This window comes from Lasiosphaeria miniovina, assembly GCF_030549165.1.
Source record: "Lasiosphaeria miniovina strain SMH2392-1A chromosome Unknown B0T26scaffold_3, whole genome shotgun sequence".
Classification (NCBI taxonomy): Eukaryota; Fungi; Ascomycota; class Sordariomycetes; order Sordariales; family Lasiosphaeriaceae; genus Lasiosphaeria; species Lasiosphaeria miniovina.
The window spans coordinates 5,991,518-6,013,295 of record NW_026848222.1 but is presented as its reverse complement, the minus strand read 5'-3'; the positions used below and the strand labels follow the sequence as shown (position 1 = coordinate 6,013,295).

The 21,778-nt window shown below is 54.6% G+C and overlaps 6 protein-coding genes and 1 non-coding gene across 7 annotated transcripts; 4 read left to right on the top strand and 3 right to left on the bottom strand.

The window, feature by feature from the left end:
• Window positions 1-2,974: 2,974 nt before the first annotated feature.
• B0T26DRAFT_600720 (heterokaryon incompatibility protein-domain-containing protein) lies at window positions 2,975-3,916 on the bottom strand (the record flags this gene model as incomplete). Its single annotated transcript, XM_060435729.1, has 1 exon — window positions 2,975-3,916. A coding segment is annotated over one exon (942 nt), but the record flags the coding sequence as incomplete, so codon positions are not given.
• A 1,795-nt stretch (window positions 3,917-5,711) lies between these two features.
• On the top strand, window positions 5,712-7,616 carry B0T26DRAFT_640656 (ASST-domain-containing protein; the record flags this gene model as incomplete). The annotated part of the gene is made up of 3 exons (XM_060437249.1): window positions 5,712-6,270; window positions 6,335-6,400; window positions 6,520-7,616. 3 exons carry the CDS (start codon window positions 5,712-5,714, stop codon window positions 7,614-7,616), a joined length of 1,722 nt encoding a protein of 573 aa, XP_060299324.1.
• Window positions 7,617-8,162: 546 nt separating this feature from the next.
• On the bottom strand, window positions 8,163-9,380 carry B0T26DRAFT_750670 (uncharacterized protein; the record flags this gene model as incomplete). Its single annotated transcript, XM_060445258.1, has 2 exons — window positions 8,163-8,251; window positions 8,321-9,380. The coding sequence occupies 2 exons, from the start codon at window positions 9,378-9,380 to the stop codon at window positions 8,163-8,165; spliced, it is 1,149 nt and encodes a 382-aa protein (XP_060299323.1).
• A 5,688-nt stretch (window positions 9,381-15,068) lies between these two features.
• Window positions 15,069-16,127, top strand: B0T26DRAFT_642955 (uncharacterized protein; the record flags this gene model as incomplete). Its single annotated transcript, XM_060437492.1, has 2 exons — window positions 15,069-15,691; window positions 15,746-16,127. 2 exons carry the CDS (start codon window positions 15,069-15,071, stop codon window positions 16,125-16,127), a joined length of 1,005 nt encoding a protein of 334 aa, XP_060299322.1.
• A 578-nt stretch (window positions 16,128-16,705) lies between these two features.
• B0T26DRAFT_t100 lies at window positions 16,706-16,807 on the bottom strand. Its single transcript has one exon. It is a non-coding gene; the product is annotated as a tRNA-Ile (tRNA).
• Window positions 16,808-17,376: 569 nt separating this feature from the next.
• B0T26DRAFT_801941 (uncharacterized protein) lies at window positions 17,377-18,966 on the top strand (the record flags this gene model as incomplete). Its single annotated transcript, XM_060447038.1, has 5 exons — window positions 17,377-17,472; window positions 17,874-17,981; window positions 18,103-18,420; window positions 18,638-18,654; window positions 18,924-18,966. The coding sequence occupies 5 exons, from the start codon at window positions 17,377-17,379 to the stop codon at window positions 18,964-18,966; spliced, it is 582 nt and encodes a 193-aa protein (XP_060299321.1).
• Window positions 18,967-20,515: 1,549 nt separating this feature from the next.
• B0T26DRAFT_801940 (uncharacterized protein) lies at window positions 20,516-21,609 on the top strand (the record flags this gene model as incomplete). Its single annotated transcript, XM_060447037.1, has 3 exons — window positions 20,516-20,527; window positions 20,752-20,903; window positions 21,090-21,609. The coding sequence occupies 3 exons, from the start codon at window positions 20,516-20,518 to the stop codon at window positions 21,346-21,348; spliced, it is 423 nt and encodes a 140-aa protein (XP_060299320.1). The 3' UTR covers window positions 21,349-21,609.
• Window positions 21,610-21,778: the final 169 nt, after the last annotated feature.

The window sequence follows — 21,778 nt, the reverse complement described above, 5'->3', positions numbered from 1 at the left end:
ATTCCGAACAACTAACTACTCTAGTATTGGAATAAGTCCAGCTACGGTTTGGAAGACGCTGGGGTTGAAATACCCTAGGGGGGGACAGTTCGCTGCTGCCAACTAGAATCACAACCAGCTTGCCCTAGGTAGCTTGTTTAATGTTTGGGGAGATTTTTGCAAGGAATCACTGCAGGGAAGCGGAAGAGGAAGGAGGGAAACAAGAAGAAAAAAGGCAAAGGAAATGTATCGGGGGAAACTAGTCAAGGAAGACGCAATGACTTTCACAGTTTCTCGTTTACGTTATATTTGCATCTTCTTCAGCCCCTCACATCCCGGACTTTGAAGAGCCTGCGCACCGTCAATCGGGGCGCCGCCAACGAGCTTGATAGGCTCGTTGTTGAAGCTGTGTGAATTATTGTGAATTTTTGGTAACCAAATGGTTGATTGTAGTAACTACTGCGTCCCACAGTCAGAGGCTCAGAGGTACGAGTGGCTAGACGTACAGGTAATTGTTTTCGAGAAGGGCGGGCTCCGCGGGCTGGTCGAGTTTGGTGAACAAAGGCAGGTGCTGATAAGAAATTTTTACAGTCATTCGTCTTGGATTACCCCGCCCTAGTCTCGAGGACCCTTTCGAAAACGCCCGCGTAAGGCACGCTTGTTGTAATTTACAGGAGCATATGCCTAAAGTGGGTGGCTAAAGACTTCGGTGCTTCGGGCACCATTACATTACGACAGAATAATTCTCTGACGGTAAGAGAGAAATTCAGAACGGAGAAATTGTCGAATATCAACTAACAGAGTGCCAAGTTATGTATTTCTGGGCAGTCAGGTAGAAAGTGTCGAAAATTACGCGCCCGATAGAATGAAACATAAACGATTAAATGCTGGTGCTCGCGAAGCCGTAGCGGGCCGGCGCGGCCCGTAAAGTGCGTGCAAAGATGTAGTGCGCTCCTAAAAATTATGTTATGTTGAAAGTTTATGTTACCCCGCTAGGCCCAAAATATAAGCCTTACGCCCGAGCGTAGCGAGGCACCCCCCTAGTATTTATTACTATACTAGGGAAGAAGTAACCGAGGCGTGTATGAACTTGGTTTTGGTAGATATATGCGCAAGTCCTGTGCGCCCACGTAGCCACGTGGGCTAGCACGTAACCCGCGCCACCTCCCTCCTACACCAAAGGTACGGTCATGAATGTCGCTATCCAACAGTTGGAGAGATAGAAGGCCAAGAAGGAGATCGAGGGCGAGAAAGACTGGAAAGACGAGAAGGCAAAAGTGGCGGTCGTGCACGAGTATGGTTGAAGTAGAAGAAAAAAGAAATTTATGGGAGCAGCTAGAAAGACGGGGCATTAAATAGGTGAAAATTGGGGCTGGCTGATTGCAGTCTGTGCGGAAACGGGGGCAAACTTTTCAGCCCCTGCCACGGAATTCCGGCGGCAGCAAGAGCATCTAGTATAGGATGAAAAAGAAAAAAGGCCTTTGCACCCCTAGTACCTCCTAAATTAGCGCTCCCCGTAGGTGATAACGGCTTCCCAGGTTTAGACAAACAGCGTCTCGTGACGTCAGTTCAGCAGCAGAATTCCTCAGGTGACTGATGCTAGGTAGGTACACTCAGCCACGCACGAAATATCTTCCAGATATCAAAAGCTGGACGCTGTGGAGGCTTCATTCTTACTCGCACATAGTGCCTCCCTCCCGGAGCACACACCTAGGTAGTTCATTTCGTTATGGCTAGTAATGCCTACGGTTTTATGCTGCTTGTGAGCCTCTAATCGTATGCCAAATAAGCTGGTCACTTCAAAAGAATAACTTGGGAAGCCGTACGTATGGAAAGGAATCTTGGGTAGCGCAAATAAAAGCGTGTAGAAAAGCAGCCGCTAGTGTCCAGCAGAAAAAAGCTTGCGTGATACGTCATCAGATCGAACCTTTTTTTAAGCTCCAGTCAAATTCAAAAGAATTCATCAGTGCCCTGGGCGTTGATTGCCACGCCTGATTTGAGCAAAGGGCGAGGTTCCAGGGCTTAATTCGTCCTAAGTCAACGTCATGTAATCCCCAATTCGCAAGTAGTTTTAATATTTCTATCCTGTCGAGTCCTTGGGATCGTAGTCTTGTAAAAAGATGGTAACGTGGTGGACGGTGTATGGTTTGCGAACTATTTCAAGCTTGATGGAGATGGACAGGCCGGCCGAGGCATTGTCCAGCCTCCTCGGCAAAATCTAGTCTCTGTGCAGGTCGTGGGGCGTGGCGCCCGATGTCTCCGAGGCTTCGAGCTCGCCGCGGATGACTTCGCCGGCGTATGACAGGAACTGCGGGTAGTACATGGTGGACCGGCTCGACAGTACGCGGTGCTTGTCGAGCACGTTGCTGGTATCTGGGGTCCACGTCTTCGCCATTGGCGTGGCCGGCGAGGAGTTAGTTGCCGGCTTCTCCAGGTCAGGGAACAGGGCGGCGTATGGATGCATTTTATCTTTTTTGTGTTTGTGGAAGCCGCAGAAGAGCAGCAGAGGAGTCACGCCCGTCGGCTGATCAACATCATTGTCCGCGCGGCGGAATTCGAGGTAGAGCAGGCCGGAGAAGATGGGGTGGCCGTCGGTCATGAAACTCTGGGTGCTGCGGTCCCAGTACGAGGGGTCTATCTCGCGAGCGTTCCGCAGCGCGAGATCGCGCGGGTTGTCGGCGCTCAGTCGGGGGTTCCATTTCGGGCTGTCATTGGAGATGCTGAAGCCGAACGAGGACCTGAAGCGGGATAAGAGGCGCGGCCACGCCGACTCAGGCACGGTTGTGCGGACGAGTATAGACCCTGGGAACACGTCGTTGTGGTCTGCCTTGACGGAGTCAACAAGGAGCTCGCCGACCCTACGGCGGACGAAGCCGGCGGGGGTCTTTATTAGAGAGATAGCAGCCGTCATGGTCAGGTCGTGGGACCGTGCGTCTCGGCAATGGAGATGTATCCAGTATTCGCCGGTATCCGGGTGAACCCGGAGATAAGTACGAAACTTGACCCCTCTGTTGGTGATGGAGAAGGCACGGAGGTCGTAGTGAGATGGGGAGAAGCTGTTCACCAGGCCCTCGCATTGGGCGAACAGGGCAGGAGACGTGGCAAAGATGCCATGGAAGGACACAGTCGAGTGCAGACTTGGGTCGGACCACGCGAAGAGCGACATGTCGTTGGTGGCCATGGCGACGGCCTCTTGCAGGCGCCGGAACGCGTTCTCGCCCTCGCCATAGATCATAGGCATGTTCACGTCGAACAGGCCCAGAAGACAATATGCCAGATCTTCAATCCGCGTCGTCTTTCGGTTCGCAGCCCAACTCATCCTCCTCCCGACGCAGCATCTGTGGAGTGGTGCCTGATTAAGCAGGATCCATATGGGGATTGTGGTTATGGCAGAGAGAAGCTTGCCCAGCGAGACTTTGGTGCCTCTCATTGTCCAGCCACAGTCGTAAAACTCGAGGTTTCGTGGGCCGATGAGCTCCTGCAGGGTCCAGCCCCTCGTGAACCAAGCGCACTGGGGCAAGTCGCGCTCGAGCCTTTTTTCTCCGGGCTTGGGGGACTCGGCGTCGTCCAGGCCCATGGGCGTTGACTCGGCGCCGTCCAGGCCGATGGGCGTTGGATCGAGGTCGGAGAGGTAGGCGTAGCACACGGTAGCGTTCCTGTACCATTTGAACATGGAGTTGATGGCCTCGGAGAGCTCGGCGCTGCTGCTCTTGTCGATACAGCACGTGTCGACCCATGCGTATTCGAACCCCTGAGCTGCCGCTAAACGACAGGTCTGCGCGATCTTATCCCACCCGGCCTTCCTGGAGGCACTGTCGAGGTTCTTGATGTCGTCAAAGGTGACCTCGCCGTCGCCCCATGTGTGCGATAGTATTGCATAGCGTTCTGGATACAAGACGCTTGTCAGCGAGTAGTCGGCCGTGTTGAGAAGCCACATTTCGGCGTAAAGCTCTGTCTACTGGCCGTGGTTGTGCCTGAAGACGGTTGAGAACGGGGTTGTGGAGCGAGAGATTCACCGCCGAGCGACGCAATGCGGGGCAGCGCTCCAGCTGTGAGTGCGCTGGCGGCAGGAGGCAGCAGCTACAGAGCTCGGTACTATATACAAGCCAGCACAAGCGTCTTTACTGAGTGGCAACACCAGACTTTGAGATTTAAACGTTACAACAAAACTATGCAAATTATCCAAGATAATCTCGGTAATCTTTTAAACATACAGTCCCTTTCTAGCTTAAGTTGAGTCTAGACAAGAGCGTGAATTCCCCGTAGTGGGTCACTAGGACTAGCCTTCCTAGCAAACGAACCAGGGCTGCACGGGTGCTCAGCATAGGCACGGCAAGGCAGCAGCTGGCAAGGCAGCAGTTGCCTGGCAGTTTGGTTCAACAACAAATCACTGAAGAACATGTCACTGAATCGCACGGCTAATGCGGTTTTGATGGACCACAGCTGAGACATGAAGAAAGGTGGCAAAAACTGTTTCAGTGAACAGCAAGTCCGCAACAAGGTGTTGGGCTAGAGGGCGGGCAGAGCGTAGGACCGAGAAACAGAAAGCCTGCAGCCACATGGATCCGCGTTGAAGAATCCGGCTCAGACTACCACTCCCCGAATGAAACGTTGCCATAGCCACGATAGGTTCTTCCCTATAAGCAGGCAGCCTCAAGTCTCCTCCCAAAGGCCTCAGGTCCCTACTCATAACCACAGCAGGCCGACGACCGCATGAGGTTTCAGTTGCTGAATATCGTAGTGGCGTTTTGGGGTTGCCCTCTCGTTGCATGCTCTACAATTCTATGACGACCGAAGAGTTAGAGGCCGGCCGCAGGGAGAAAATCCAAGAACGGAAAAGTCAAAGGCTAGGCTGTGTTGCTCGTCCGTTCGTCCAAGCCGTGTTAAATAGCCAGGGGAGCAAGAGGAGCAGCTCGTCACTTGCCTTGAGCATTTTATTTGAGAGGAACAACATGCCAGACACTTCCTCGGAGGTGTGAGCAGTGACCAGGGCGTTATCGACAGAAAGGGCGCGAGAGTCAACGCAGAGTGAAGGGTCGGTCGGTCCACGGCCAGTGATCCCCGAGACCTGTGGAGCATCGTAGCGCTGCGGCTGCAGCCCAGAGCCAGCTCGAGTCAGCCCGTGTTTTGTGGGAAACAGGGAGGAGGAAAGAACGAAGGGTCGCTGCTGCTAATGGCAACGAAAAAAAAACATGGAATCAAGGTGGAGCTCCTTCTACGCGAGGCTCGAGGAAATAATCGCCACACCGGGCCTGGCTTAACTAGGTAAATACCTACCTTAGGCAAGGGCTTAGTATGCGAGCAGCAGCTTTGCCATTGAGCTGTTTCCCTTCCTGGCCTAATACCCCTGTCAAACTTTCATTAGCCCGGCGGCCTGCAAATCACATTATTGCTCGGAAGAATATGAGGGCTGTTGGGGGCGTTCAGCGCCTGGAATGAGCAATCGCTGGGACTGATGGCGTCAGCCCAGCGCTTCCCCAACCTAGCCCTAAAGGCCTGATGCACCAAATCCCGTCAACTCAAAGCGATCTGATGATGCCACTGCGCCAGCACACCATCATGGAACTACTGCACCGTCCATCAAAAAACATCCATCAAAAAAAAAATCCAAAACCGATAACTTTGTACTAACTATATACACACAAGACGAAGTGCTTTGAAAAATTCAGAGTGCTAATTCTAGTTTCTGAACCTGCGATTTATATGTTGCCTCGTCAAGGCCTAAACTCACGATGAGTCGGTTTGCCACCCTGTTTGGACTGCTTGCGCTGACCGCACATCACGCACTCGCCGACTGGCAGTACCGCTCACGGCCGGACCTCTCGCCGCCGCGCCTCAACATCACCATCCCCGCCACCGACGACGTCGCGCCCGGCTACATCTTCGTGACGCCGTACCCGGCATCCAACGGCCCGCACGCCGCCCCCGAACAGCCCGCCGCGTACATCTTCCGCAACGACGGGGACCTGGTCTGGAGCAGCCTCGGCTACTTTGCCGGCTGGGTGGGCAACTTCCAGGTGACAAAGTACAGGGGGCAGGCGGTGCTGCAGGCGTTCCAGGGCACGCTCGACCCGCTCCACGGCCACGGCTACGGCACGGTAGCACTGCTCGACGAGACGTACCGCCCCGTTGCCAGCCTGCAGAGCCTGCACAAGTTGGTGTCGATCCACGAGTTTCGGATTGTCAACGAGAAGACGGCGCTGGTCGAGATCTACCAGCCCACGCCGTACAATCTCGGGCCGTACGGCGGCGCCGAGGACCAGCAGTGGATTGTCGACGGCGTGTGGCAGGGTGCGTGCTTCCTGTCCGTATCCGTTTTTCTAGTCCGTGGTTGACAATGAATAATCCCCTGCAGAACTCGATATTGAGACCGGCGAGCTGCTGTTCGAAGGGCACTCGCTTGATTTTGCCGATCCCGCCGGTATGCGCACGTCTCTAACTCCTCCTCTCCCTCTTCCCTCTTCCGCCCTCTCCCACAACCTACAACCCAGCAAACGGCAGCTAGATGACTTCCCTAGTCCCTGGCTAACGCACTCCCAGACAGCGCCACCCCCCTCCGCGGCAGCACGGGCACCACGAGCGGCGAGGCGTGGGACTACTTCCACCTCAACAGCATCGACAAGGACGACGAAGGCAACTACCTGTTGTCAGGCCGGCACACGAGCACCATCTACAAGGTATCCGGGCGCGACGGCACACTGATCTGGCAGCTGGGCGGACGCAACTCGTCCTTTACCCTGCTTCCCCGAACCAACAACAACAACAACAACAACAACAACAACAACAACGACAACCCAGAAGAAAGCAGCACCGCGTTCGCCTTCCAGCACGACGCGCGCTTCCTGGGGCGCTCGGCCGCCGGCGCGCTAGAAACCATTTCCTTCTTCGATAACAGCGCTGCTAGCTCTTCGTCGCCGTCGGCGTCATCGTCGAGCGCGCGCATCGTGCAGCTGAACCACACGGCTGTGCCCCGCACGGCGCGCGAGCTGCACCGCTTCCGCGCGCCCGGCGGCCTGGCCGCTGCCTCGCAGGGCAACGCGCAGGTGCTGCTAGCAGAAAACGGGGACGCGGGCGGCGTGTTCGTCAACTGGGGCAGCTGCGGCGCGGTGTCCGAGTTTCGAGCCGGTGCCGATGGTGGCAATGATGTAGCGCCCGTGTTCCACGCGTTCCTAGACGCCGCGGGCGCCGTGCAGAGCTACCGCGGCTTCCGCTTCGCGTGGGCGGGCCGCTCGCGCGAGGCGCCGGCGCTGGTGGCGCTCTGGGGCCGGGAAGCGGGCAAGGCTGTGGCGCATGTCTCGTGGAACGGCGATACGGTAGCCCGCGAGTGGGTGTTTTATGCCGAGGCGGTGGGAGAGGAGGGAGCCGTAGCGCGTAGGCTAGGGGCTAAGCCGAAGCTGTCGTTTGAGACTACGTTTGAGGTTTCGGAGGAGGCCGTGAAGGTGTTGGGGTCGCGGTTTGTGGTTTTTGCGGTCGCGCTGGACGCTGCCGGCGAGGTCGTTGGGCGGTCGGGAAAGGTGCCTGTCAGGGATGATGTCCACGGAGGAGCTGGACAGGAGAATGGGTTTGATGCGGTAATTCAAGGGGCGGTTGAGCAGTCGGTTTTCGGGGACTCTGTGGCTGGCGACGGCGACCTTTAAGATGTTCAAGTTACCAAAGTTTGTGAGAACTGAGTACTCTGTTCTTGGTGGCTTAGCCAAGCATGAGATCGGCCTAGAAGTTACCCGGCGCTTGACGACTTATTTATTTTAACCATTTACGTAAGACATGCTACTGTAGCTGCTTGGATGGCTTGTTTAGAGCAGGCACTTGGGAAGTCTACTCCGAGTCCATTCCGGGGTACATTTGTCTCCCATTCTGTCCCTAGCAAGCAGTTGAGCTTTATCAAGGCGCCATGCCTTGCTACATCCAGTGCTAACCTACCACATGGATGTTGTCTCATTTTCTGCCTCCCGTCATGTAAACAGCTCTTCACACCGGCGAGAATCACACTCCAACACAAACCCAGTGCCCCAACCAGAGCCCTTGGCAGTCGTCCTAAGATTGCTGATTAGTGAGTGCCCATGAGTTGAGTCACGAATAACTTACGGTTATCTGGGTATTCCAGTGGTAACTACACGGAACGAATGTCAGCCATGCTTCGGTGTCTGGTAGTCATTGTCGTCGAGACAACGTGTAGGAAAAACTCACAAGTCTTCCAGACGCAGAGACCCCTTATGCTTGTCCACAATCCCCTCGCAGCTATCCTCATTCCTGACCTGGTAAAACGTCTGGCCTAGAATCGAAAAACAGAACATTAGCTCGTTGCGACCACACGTTTCCCGCACAGAATGGCAAAACTCACATCCCGGCGAGACGCCGGCCTGGATCGGCGAGGGCTGGGCCAGCATGACGCCGCCCGCCATCATCGGCAGACCTGTCGCGCGCGGCACGTGCAGGGTCCTGGCCGACGAGGCGCAGCGCCCGGCGTCGGTGATGGTGATGGTGCGGATGGTGGTGACGGTCGAGCTGGTGAAGATGATGCTGCTCTGCGTCACGACCACTTTGCTGGTCACGGGGACTACCTGCGTGCTGGTCTCGACGCTCGTCGACGTCACGAGCACGTAGTTGGTGCCCAGCGGCACCGTGACCATGATCGTCTGCGTCTTTTGGATCGTCTGCGTTAGCTGGACGACCTGGGTCGTCTGCACCGTCTGTGTTGTCTGGACGGTGCGCGTCTGCGTGGCTACGGCGGCTGCGGTTGTTGTGGTGACGACGACGACCTGGGTGTTGGTCTGCTTGACGGTCGCGGTGGTCTGCACCGTCTGCGTTACGAACACGGTCTGCGTGACTGACGCTCCGCCGCCGCCAACACCGCTGGTGACTCCGGTGCTGACGCCGACCGACGTCGGGTTCCCCGGCGTCGTCGCCACAACCGACGACGACGGCACCACGCCGGCCTCGCCGCACAGCCCAAAATCGGCCAGGCAGCCGGCGCCGCAGTGGTCGGTGGTCTTGCCGCACCAGCCGTGGGGCGAGCAGCACTGCCCGTACGACGACCCCAGGCAGGTGAGGCTGCCTCCGCACTGCCCGTCCTGGGTTACCTGCAACGTGGGCACGGCGGCGCCGGCCCCGGTCGTGGCCGTGGCGACCGACTTGCCGGGGGTCGAGGCGACGAAGGCCGGGTCGACGCAGTACTGGGTGCCGACGGCCAGGCTCTCGCACTTGGTGATGGTCGGGTTGCCGCGCAGGAACTGCGTCACCGTGATGCCCGACGCCGCGGCGATGGACGCGCACGTGTCGCCGGCCTGCGCCGTCACGGTCCGCGAGCACGTCCCAGCCGCGGCCGCCAGAGAAAACCCCCCATAATGATGCGCGCCGAGTATCGCGACGACCAACGCCCTTGGCAGGAGAAAGAGTTTCATTGTTATTTGTTGATCTGTCGGGCGGCGAGGGCGCTCGGTGTGCCGCTCAGGAGACCATTCCTGTTCCTCCGCTCGTTGGAGGCGTGTGTGTGCAAGGCGAAGATGCGAAACGAAACAAGACGGGAAAGAATTTCCAGACCAAAGATCTTTTCAGGGGGGGCTGCTATAAACTACCAGGTCAATATGAGCACCGATAATAACAATATGCCCGACCCGCGGGTGGGAGAACGCCACCACGCCATCCAGGGCTATAATGGGAACACGAGATATACCGAGACGCTACCTATTCGGAAGGTAATATGTCAGCCTAGAAGGATTGGTGCACGTCCAGTGGTGTGCCGCGACGGCAACGTGCCAGGGAGGTGTGATTCCCACTCGACATGCCACATGGGTATTCGTGCTGTGATCGCCCCCGCGGATGCCGACTGCAGAGAGAGACGTCATCGAGACTCTAGAGCAGCAATGACGGCACTCGCTGCTATCTCCAGGTGGGATGAAGTGGGACTCGGATGCCGTACAACGCAAAAGAATTTGCGATGCGATACGGTAGACTAGCTCTGTGCGGACAGGCCGCGGATTCCTGAGATGGTGACCACCAGGCCGATGAGTGTTGCTCGTGGTGGTTTTAGCCTGCCAATCAGCGGGCTCGCTGCTTGAGTGACGGGCCGGGATATTGACTACTGCCCAATCTGCATGGCAGAAAATCTCCGGTTCCCGTGTCGGTAATTCGGATGGCACGGTGATGGCGGTCGGTTTCTGGCAGGTCGCCAGTCAACGTTGGGGCTGCCTTCAGCCTAATACAACCAGGTTAGTGGGTGGGTGCTGGTCTCCTTCCCGTCCGAGACGGTTGCCACTGTGTTTCCCCAAGTCTTGGCCCGAGTTGTGTGCCTGAACAACCGGGCTTCCCCATTGCTATTTGGTCACCAGCTGTAATTATTTATAAATATTTAAACTAGACGAGTAGGAGTTACTTGCTCTATTTAATACTTTCAGACAAATCCAACCTGGGCAAATTCCCCTTAAAGGGGTCACGATCATTTTGCCGTGTCTAAACTACGAGGAGGTAATAAGGGAGGGACAACTCCCTGAGCTCGGGATAGGCGGCGCTAGGGACTAGGGGGGGTGGGGGGGTTGTCCACCTGCTCTGCCATAAAAAAACATGTCGAGTTTTACCGGTGCACGTCAACAAGCACTGTACCCCCACTTCAAGTGAATGAGAGCCTCCGCTACCTTTCTATATTGTGGGCACTACGTAGTATCTAGAATATAATCATATATCTTAATAGACGTTTGTATCGAAGATGGGGTCTGATCTCTGGTTACAGACGTTGCCACGCAAGCACTGACGAAACCACCCAACGAGAATACCGGGAATAATTATGGACGAGCAGCCCACTGTGAACAGCACTGGACCCAGTTCACGAGCGTGGGTTATTGCTATCTCCGGATATGGCTGCCTTGGCTCTCAGGACCATTCGTGACCGATTACCATCGTTAGGCTGTCGAAAGAAAGGCAGATTCTTTTTCGCGGAAACCAACGTGGCAAAGTTCATTAGTTCTAAATATCTTACGACGGCATTTTATGTCGCCTGCTCAAGGAGGGACTTGCGACAGTTAGGTCCATCAAAAGAGTGAACGGCTTATGAGCAGGCCACGACTACATATGTGGAATAATTAAGTTGAACTCCCAGTCTTGGGGCTCGCCATCTTCACAGTTTACGTCGGTATGAAATGGGGAAAGTCTACATGAACACCGTTCAGGTCTCTCTACTCTGATCCTATTTCAGCCCGTACATGAAGAGCTTTGCGCCTTAGCCTAGTTATGTAAGTATTTATCCCGTGTAGGTTCTGTTGACAGCTTCGCTCTAAATAATTTGAAGCAGGGTCTGAAATCCAAAGCAATCCGCTTTCTTCTTTCTCTATTACTCGGAGGTTTAACATCGGGTGATCAGTATTCGAAACCTAGCAGACACACATCCAGTCGGGGTTGTCGGATGATACCTTTACTCCGTCTCGAGTTGATCGTGACACGTTTCATCGCAGTAAACCCATGTTTCCTTGGATTAGATCACAAACATCAGAGAAATCCAAACATATCTGAACAAGTCGACACTGCAACCTTGTGGCTGCTCGTCAGATTGCGACAGTGATCAGAACACCAGGCAGAGCAGAATCTACCCGCTCACCTTTGGACAGGTATCCTCAATGCTGCCACTTCAAAACTCACTGATTGCCACCTCATCAGTCGGCCGTCAGCCAGGCTGGCAGCTCACTCGGCCGCAGCGATCTCTGTCCGCAACTCTTCTGAGTACGCCTTCGGGAACGAGGCGGGGACACTGTGACACTGTCGAGATTATTTTCGACCCGCAATGAGCAAGACTGGGCAGGACAGACAGACAGACAGACAGACAGACAGACAGACAGACAGCAGACAGACAGACAGCAGACCGCGCGCCCCGAGATCAGACCAGGATCAGCCCAGGGTTGGCTTCCAGACCTGCGACTGCTGGGAGAGCACATCGAGGCCATCACAAGCAGCCAGCACCGCCTGTATCTGCACGGAATTGACTCGTGATGCCGGCAGCGCGCGTACGATCACGGGCCCGTTGGCGAGCTGGCTGTGTGCATCAAAAAGTAGGCCCCTTGAAGGCCTACGTCCAATGATGCAAGTTGTTGAGATCAGTTCACCATCGAAACGCTCCGGGAGTCTGTGCGGTGGGTTGCTGCCGCTAGAAGCCCCGAACGACAACCCTTTTGGTGATGATCCTATATTTAGCCTAGCGATCCGTGGGACTTGTCGCTGCAGGTGCAGAGGATCCATTGAAACGTTGCGGGTGTGTGGGGGGAAGCTGGAGCTGGACAACAGTAGTATGCGGCGACGATGAAAAGGGGTGTGCGTCGTCAGCGTTGAACGTTGGGGATGCATTGCTGTTGGTCGTTACAGAAGGTAGGGGCGATTGGGCGAGAATGTTTATGACGCGGGCCTGAACCGCTTCGAAACACCCCCAACAACCACAATCGTACCATATCGTGCTTGGCCAAGGAGATGGGGGGTGGAAATGAAGAGGAGTGAGATTTTCATGCACACGTCGATCGAAACAAGCATGAACCGAGGGATAACAGTTCGGTGCAGACGCACCGACGTGGCTGGCGCTTCTCGCCCGTGCCCCCCCGCGGATCCCCACAGCTTTATTGGACTTTTGGGCTACGGTCGCGCGTTGGTCAGGGAGAAAGAATGAGCGGGAACTCGGCATTTTGAAGTCTGGCCGAGGCCTGGCCAGGAAGTCGTGACCTTGATTACGGTTTTCCAAAGTTCGGACGTTGCGTCAGCGTGAACGGGGCTGTAACCGGCTTAGGCCGCAGGGGAGTGGGAGCCTCAGTCCCGAGAACGAGCTTTGGGCCAGGGATTTGAGGCTCAGGTTGGGGGCCCCGACCTCAGCCGGCGCCCGACGGGAAGAGCGCTGCGCCGCACTTCCCGTAGCGCGTCGCGCCACAGCCAAACGTCGGCCGCCGCACTCTCACCGCTGGGTCGTGGCGTCTCAACGACCGTCGACGAACCCGCAGGAACGCCTGCACGACACGAGCACATGTGCTGCCAATAAGCGCCTGCACGCTTAAAGTTGCGGTTCGACTTGCGGGCTGCAATGGACCTCGCAAAAACGTTGCATCAAGATCGCACGACTTGTCGTGTCGAAACCATTGGCTAGAAATGCCCGACTCGTGTGTTCCAAAGTCGTTTGGAGTCTGGGGCACTAGGGAAAAATACATACCCCACCCCAGCTCTCCCTGCCTCGTGGTGGGGCACAGGAGGTGCAGCCCCTGTCTCGATGTCTCGACGGCTGTGGGGCAGATTGTGGCTTGCCTGTCCCGATACGGAAAAGGCTGATCTTGATAAGGCCAAAACTGGGGCCTCTGAGGTCTTGGCCAGTGGCTGCCGTGGCTGGTGGCTCGGTTCGATGCCTCGTCTGAACCAGGGCCGACACACACCAGCGTCGCAGAAAATGTTACCCAAACGCCCAAACGCCGGCTCGCGGGCCTGTTAGCGCAGGCCGAAAAGCAGCAGTGAACACGAGAGTTCCTTAGGGCAGCACAGCAGTGTAGTCCCGCTCAACAAAGCAATCAAATGCCAAATGTGTCGCAACGAGTCCATTGTGTCCATGTTGGGCCTGCTGTGCCGTCTACAATTGCCGCCGGAACAAAATGAGAGGCGACAAATGACGGCGTTTCGGAGCGGGAGGCTGCACAACAGATGCGGCGCAGAGACTCGCTCGCCAATCGAGGGGTCCATTGGCCCCCCGGGCCAGCGCCCTGGCCTGTGCGTCCAATTGTGGGCACGGTGGAACAGCGTGCGCCTCAAGTCCTGGACGCGTCTCGAGTTTGGCGACCTCCTCCGACTCTGCATGTTACATCAACCCGTCGATCCGACAATGCCATGGCGCTTTGCACCGCTGGCGGCGCATTGTCGCTGGGCGATCATACAACAACTCACACACGCCCCCAGCAGGCGGAAATTGTCCAACACGCCATGCGCTTTCTTGTCACCCTTTTTGCTGCTACAGCGCCTGTCGCCGAGTCCAGCAGTCGCTACAGGGCCTCGATTGCCCTGCCCGTTGCGGCATCGTCGCCTTGTCAGGTCTCAATCGACCCTCGGCCTCCACCCTGCACCCCCCTACGACACACCGTCGTGCGCGCGCCTGACTAGCCATCGGCCCTGCTAGTCTCAACCTCGCCCTTGCGCGATTCGATGTTTTTTGCGCCGTAATCTTTCGAGCAGTCAATATGGGACACCTGCCAATTGCGAGTCCAACATGCTGCACTCCCCACCCCCCGTGGTGCCCCTTGCCATCCCGAGTTTGGGGTTGGGCTCCGCTGCCCTCCCATGGCGCCCTTGTTGTCCGACCTCGATGGACCTCGATGGCCTCTCGTGATCTCCGCCCAGCTTCGTCCGGTTCTTCCATGCCATTGGCCGGCTGCTCTCGTTGTCGCGACTGGCCTCGACCTGTCTCCCCTGAACATGGTCTCGTCTGTTCCTTCTGCCACCTTTCGACATTCGATTTTCTGAGAACTCACGCCATAGATCTACGCAGGCCCAGACCGTCCCTCTTCTTCTGTACTCAATCTGTCTCTACATCGTACCACTTCCCCAGTCTTTCCCCGAATCCACATCTCCCATTCGCCCCTTTGGCTTGTTCAGAGGCCCACCCGTGAGACCATATACTTCCGCCCGGGGGATCTTGATCTCCCTCGCATAGTTCCTGCCCAGTCTCCTTCCGCGTAATGGCCGTTTCGTTGGGCAGTGCTTAATCTCTTTTGTTCTATTCTTACTACCCCTCCCCGCGGCCCTCTGCCCTCCCTCTTTCCTCCTCACTTCAGCTTACTTCCACAGTCACGTCTTCACTGACTGGCAGGAGGATACTTCACACTTCTCCTTCCCTTCTCCGGGCGGGTCCCGCTTCTCTTCGACCTCGCCTTTTTCGATCATCGATCAACAGACCTGCTTCCATAAGCGGCAGGGGAGCAGGTTCACACGCAACTACGCGGCCGGCCGTCCGCTCTACGTGTCCTCGATTTTATCTTCTCGCCGCCGGACGGATTTGGCACCTTTGGACTGGATGACTTGGTCGGCTGGGGACAACTAGACTGTGTATAATACGTTGGGGCAAGAGGAGGGACACCACAACCAACACGATGATCTGGCAAACAGCGCTTGTGGCCTCGCTCCTGGCGTCGGGGGCCCAAGCAGGGATAGGATCTCTCGTCGCAGAGGGAATGACGCGCGGCAACCCGTCGGTGGTGCGGAGGTTACAGGAAATCGCCAAACTGACTCTCGTGTCGCGCGGGTTCTTGGACGAGAGGCAAACACCAACGGTGGACAGCAACACGGTCTTCTCGCCGGATGGGACCATCAACATGACGGCTTGGGACGACCAAGCGAACAAGGCATGCAATGCCGCACTCAAGGACCTCAAGCTGGCCTCGAACCCGTCGGGGGCAGTCATTTGCTACAACCTGCCGGCCCTCAACAACGTCACGGGGACTTTCGAGGCAGACTTGAGGCTCTATCAACTTAACGAACCGACTGGAGACTTTGCGGGGATACCGCCCGAGAAGATCCAGGTCGGGCTCACCTACAAGGGAGCGTCGGTATCACCAGTGACTTCACAGACAGCATCGACGAAAGTGGTGGCGGCAAGACAAGCTGCGGCGGGCACTGCGGTGGAGGCTACGGGAAACGGACCACTCAAACTCCTTCAAACGTACCTGTTTGTTGGCCAAATTGACAAGACTCAACTGAGCAATCCAGTGGACACGTAAGTTCATTTCCTTGACCTACTGGTATGCTGTTCACTAACTCGAGGTTTTAGCGCTCGCCTGCAAGCACTTGTCATGCCCGTCGTGACGCTCAAGGCCAACAACACCCAGGGCCAGCTCGTGAGCACGAATGTGTCGTCGAACGAGGCCGTCTTCGTCACGGGAATCTTCTCGGGCGTGGTGTTCATGAGCACCTTTCGCATGGCCGAACTCGCAGTTCAGCAAGAGGTCTCCAACATGCAGAACGGCACAAGTGCCTTCGTGGTTCCCGGCATGCAGATCCTAATCTTCCCCGTTGGCCTCATCATCACGGGCGCGTGGACGCTTCTAGGGGTTGCCGCCTACGCATACGGCACCTACTCCCGATACCAGTTCAGGGACCAGTTCCTGAAGCGCATGCAAACGCTCGAGAAGTCGAACACACCAAGGATATGACACGACACTTGACGCACTTCTTCTGTCACATCTTTTGTTGGGATATACCATCAACGACGCTCCCTCCTGGAGCAAAGCAATACTTTCTGCCATTTTTTTTTCTTTTAGTCTGCACTGCGCAGTATTTATTTTACAAACATTTCGGCACTCCCGGCTGCTTTATTCCCATTACATAGCAGCAGCCGCGCCCGTATAACCTTGTCACATAGCCAATACTGTCTGTACATATCTCCATGGCATTGCCGACGCGGCTCTGCCGGCGGCTAGACATAGACGTCCGTCAAAACAAAGAAGTAAAAGATCACTAGTGTCCATTCGCGTGCAAGTTAGTAAAATGTCTTGATGCGCCGTTTTTCTGTGACAAGTGCCACGTGATTGCGTTCAGGGGTTGCAGGGTAAACACCCGGCGGGTCGTGGTGCTGCACCTCCACGAGTGACTTCCCCCCTCTGTTTTCCCGGCCGGGAAACGAACACAGACACTGACGCTAAGAAAAAGAAACAAGACATGCAAAAAGAAACACTAGTGACAATCGCAGCCACACAGACAGCACGAAGCCGGCAAAAGATGGAAAAAAAGTTATCCGCGGTGAGGATCGAACTCACGACTTTTGCATATCTAGTAGCCCAAAATAGGTTTACATGTATAAGAGCAACACGCTAAACCGCTGCGTCACGCGGATATTTGGTTGCAAATTGGATTCTGGACCGCTGCCCTATAAGGCGCACGCGCGGATACCCGCGGGAAGCGTCGGCTTACCTACCGAAGCTGCGGTGTAGTTAGTGACCTCAGCCCCGCCCCCACTACTACTGACAATTGCTGCGCTGCAGGGACCTACGGTTTTTACACCTGTGGACAGCGCTCTCTCGCTCGCCCTAAATGGATGTGTTTGAGCGCCGCCTTGCCTGAAACCCCCCAGCGCGCGCCCACCACTCGCGCGCTCTTGCGGATCCTATGCCGCGATTTCCGGATATCTCTGCTTCTGGTAGAGCAATGCCTTTATCAATTTCTTTTTGCTTCTTTTGCGCTTGGTCACTGTTATTGGGACAGAATTGGTTGGCGGGGTTTTCCAGTGCGTTTTCTGCCTACGAAGTTAGCGCACCCCGCTTCCAGATTGTGGCTGATGTTGACGTTGAGGATTTCAGCGCAACAGCGATATATGTTGTGGATGGATGAAATTTAGATAGGATGCGCGTTTGGAGGGATTTTAGATGAATGATGCCCTTTTAATCTTGGCTTTTTGGGCTTAGAATGATGGGACGACTGGCTGGCAGCCTGGCGCCCTGCTTTATGCGAGATCTGGCAGCCGGCTGCAAGTACCATCTCGCATCAAAGCCGGCGCCGGATGTAAGCGCACATTATTGTCTGGCACCCTAGAGTGCATGAACCGGAGATGCAGCCGCGCCAGACTTTTACGACGAACTCTAACCGGACGGCAACCTGAACTGTCAATTGGGCGTCTGTTTCGTTTAGTCGTATTTTGTCTTACGCCCATGGGCTGCTATTACCCGCCTGCTTTCCTGCTCAGGTTCCTTCTCGCCCGCACCTTCCGCGCCGCTCTCTGCCTTTCTTCGCTTCTCGCAGCCACCATTCGAGCCGCCGCTAAAGCCCCGAGCCTCGAGTTTAACAACGCTTCCTATTGATTGCAGCGCACGCTAGCCTGAACAACTTTCCCCTACAATTGAGTTTCTACAGAGACCAAAACGAAGATGCAGAGCGCGAGTTGAAGCTCAAAAGACGAGACAAAGGACGTCGAAGATGAGGTAGACGAGTTGATCGGCCAGGTGGAAGTAGAGGCGCAACGCATGGTCGAGGAAGGAAGGAAGACGCTAGCTGCGCTGGAGGAAAAGAGACGAGTAAGGTCTCCCTTCAGGCCTGCAATCTACTGATCACAACGCGATGTGCTGCTTCATGTTTTGGGATATCCCGCTGACAATGGCAAACTCCTAGGAACTCAATCGCCTTATCGACGAGTAGCTTCAGGCGTCGATGCCCGCCCCTCCCACGAGGGCGAGAAGGGGAGGCATGCGGACCGCCAGAATGCCACTGGTTATCGCCGCAGAAAGTAAGCCACCGGAGCTTGTCAAAGTCGCAGAAGAACCAGCAAGTAACTCGAGTGTCGAGGCTCGTGAGAACGACGACAGCCACGAGGTCGACTTCGTGCCAAAGCCTGCTACGGATAGCGTAGGGATTTTCCCGACCGAAGATTCCCACGACGCCGGCTTCGACTCTTTGAACGAGACAACCGATGTTGAAACCCAGCACAGCATCTCGGCAACGGCTTCTGGCTTTGGTGTAGAAGAGACTTTTACTTGTGCCTGTATAACCCCGCTTCTTCCTGAGCCATCATTTAGCGAAAATTGCTTGGAATGGAAAAAAAGTTCGACCAGTGCCGAGGCCAAGGCCTAGGGGATGGCCACATATACGGGCCTTCTGTTGCGGGCCTATCTGGATTATGCGCACCAGGAGCTTGGCCTGGCCATAGTATCTTCGAGTTTCCCGGCGTACGTAGATATCGGGCGTCGGTCGGTAAGTTAATAAGAATATAGACTTTTTTGTTCCTGACCTTCTCTTTATTCTCTATACCTCTCTGTGAATCGTGTAGAGCATTTTCTTGGAACCTTGGACCGGAATAATCGCAGCAAAAACAGATATAGTTCCACCATATCACCAAGGCCAGGGATCGGGTTTCCATATGCTTTTTAGCATATTGATTCTTCTTGAGTACATCACACCCCTGGGATTTGCCGTAGAAAACGAATCCAGTGGTAGCTAGAGTAAATACCTACCACATATAGGGTATATTTCTCGCCCAAATGCCTGGTCCTCGTGAATAATTAGGTCGAGTCCTACATAGTCAAGCGGGGCTTAGAAGACAATTGATGTGACTTTGGAAATAGTATCGGTTGCCTTTCCGAGTATATATGGTTCATAGAAGCGATCTCTCTTTGGCCCTTTGAGTTGTATGCCTAGCTGTAAACGCGGGTAACAACATCGTGATGTGCATGTAGAAGACGACGGTGCATTGTTAAGTAGTTGATAGAAGTGAGCATTGCATATACCGGTGTGATCGAAGAAGGTAGTCGGGGATGACTTTGCAAGGCATAAAAATCAGCTTTGTGACTAGTTTCCTGCTCCTCGTTTTCACAAAGGCGCCATAATCCATATCCTAGGTAATGTCTGCCTCCTTCAATATTTACTAGGTTGCAAGGCGCGCCGGGCGTAAGGTATGCCTGGCCAAAGGTGAAGGTATTTTATTGTGCCGTCTTGTTGTTTTACCGCGATCTGTACTTTTCCGGTGTAGTATGAAGAACTTGAATGCCCAGTTACATCACCATAATGCTAGGGCTAGGTCAACGGATGAAGCTCCGTAAACCACTTGACGTTGTTGAAAGAAGTGCGTTCGGCCGCTATATCGAAGAGGACTGAGTCCTATATTATACTTCCTACCTTGAAAGCTTATTGGACTTGGCCCGCTGTGCATCAACGGGGGCTCTAGGGAAAATTCTCCCCAACAACAGAGTCTATGGTGTTCATGTAGTTGAGACCATCCCACTCGAACAACAGGTTCGAAGGCGTAGTCTCTGCAACTGGTTGCGAAATATCATTTCCTCTATGACGAAAGGTAGTAGGGGTTGCCGTCTTCTGCTTCATAGCCGAAATCGCTAGTTGGTAGGGGCTTTCTCTGGCTTACACCAGTAGCACACAGATTTTGTAAAACGTATTTTCCGCATTGGTGATGTTTATACCTTTTCCAAATCTCTTTGCTGTATGCTATACATGTCTCTGTCTCGCCTTGACGCCCCTTTTAGTCCTTTCCCTTCTTCTTGTTGCTGGACTTGTTGTTTTCTGTAAGGAAGAGCACCCCAACTTCTTGTCTCGCGCGCACACCTGTGTGCGCCCACCACCTGCCACCAACTGGCAGCGCCACCAGAACCACACTGTGGCACCACGCTTCCACAGCACACACGGGACTTGGTCTCCCAACCATGTGTATAAGTGCGGCCCTAGATTGAAGTCTTACGCCAATACCAGTCATTGCTTACCCTCCCGCCTTCTCTTACATTTTCTTCGGGCTTCTTCGTGACTGTTGCCGTTGTATAGACTCTCCTTACTTCAACTTGTCACGGCCACCACCGTAGACCCCTCCATGCAGCTGACCCCGCACTAGCCCCAATCTGGAATGCAGGTCTTGGCACCCAAAAAGTGGTGTGGGCCCGTGCGCTGCCCCGCTCCCACAAGAAGCCTGCACACAATAATTGTTGGATTACTGCACTTCAGGATTTTTTACTGGCTTCAATTGATTGTCTTCTCTATCTTCCTGGCTTTCTGGCAGTGCCAGAAAGCCTCCTTCTTATACTACTATTGTGGCGGCAAAATAGGTGGCAAAATGAGTGGCGAAGTAGGCCGCGAATCCTTTGCCTAGCTCCTTCACAGCCCACATTCCAGCATGTTCCATCTGACAATAATTCCTTTGTAGATTTTTCCTTTCTTTATCTTAGAATCCTTTAGACAATGGTATAGCTATATTAGCGATCCTTTTCCTTCTGGTTATTGACCGCCGTCATATTATTCTAAGATCACTATTTTCCACCTGGGAAGGTTTTAATATCATACCCGAAAAAGAAAAGACCCGAATTGACCGACGAGCACATCGCGACCACGATACCCCGAACCCCCGAAGAAGCCGCTATCGCCGCGCAGCTGGCCCGTTCAGAAATTGATTACGACCAACCCGCTCTGGAGGCCCTGGTGCCGCCGCGCGAGAAAGCCTCGTCGTAACACCCCGACCTGGCGCAGATGACTGCCCTGCACAGCTCATCTCGACTATCCATAGAAGCTACAACCAGTCTCGTAACGACTGACCCTGAAGAGACTCAGATTGAGTTCTACAAGCGAATCAAGATGACCAAAGAAAGATTTGACATGACCATAGACTAATGGCGTACCGACGCTACCCTCAGAGCTAGAAAGATCGCAGAGTTCTACGGACGTCGTACCACGGGCCCGGCCTTCCAATTCCGACCTATGGCCGATAAGGGTATTAACGCCTTCTTAGATTATGACGGACCCTGCTTACGAGACGACTTCGCTCGACTGGTGAAGGCTAACGAGGAAGCTGTCTACCACGAGTTCAAGTTCCGGGCTATCCTGATGGCGGCCTTGAGAGTCCCGAGCTCTGATCTATTGATCGTCGCTAGCCGACTGAACGCCAACCAATAGATAATATTTGAGTGGTCCGAAGCGTTTCGCCAGACTATCGAAGACTAGGAGAAAGAGTATACGAAGAGCTTGGTCGACGCTAACGCCCGCGTTACGACCTTAGAACAGGACGTCCAAGACAAGACTAGCGACCTATTCGATCTCCAGCGAATCGTTTTAGAATAAGCTATTCTATCTTCATAATTGCCAACCCCAGCATTCTGTGGAGCCCGTGCTCCCTTACAGACAGACGACCCTAACAGTCGAGTGGTTTGTAATAATTATACTTTCGAAATAGGTCAAGTACGCCATTATAAAAGCCCTCAAATTAACGCTTTTTAGGATGCTAAAGTCTAGGATGTAATTTATTATAGAGGGGTTATGTAGAGTCACGGTCGCCACAGGGCTCATGTGACAGGATTGATTCTATTGGCTGCATTGTGTTAAGAGT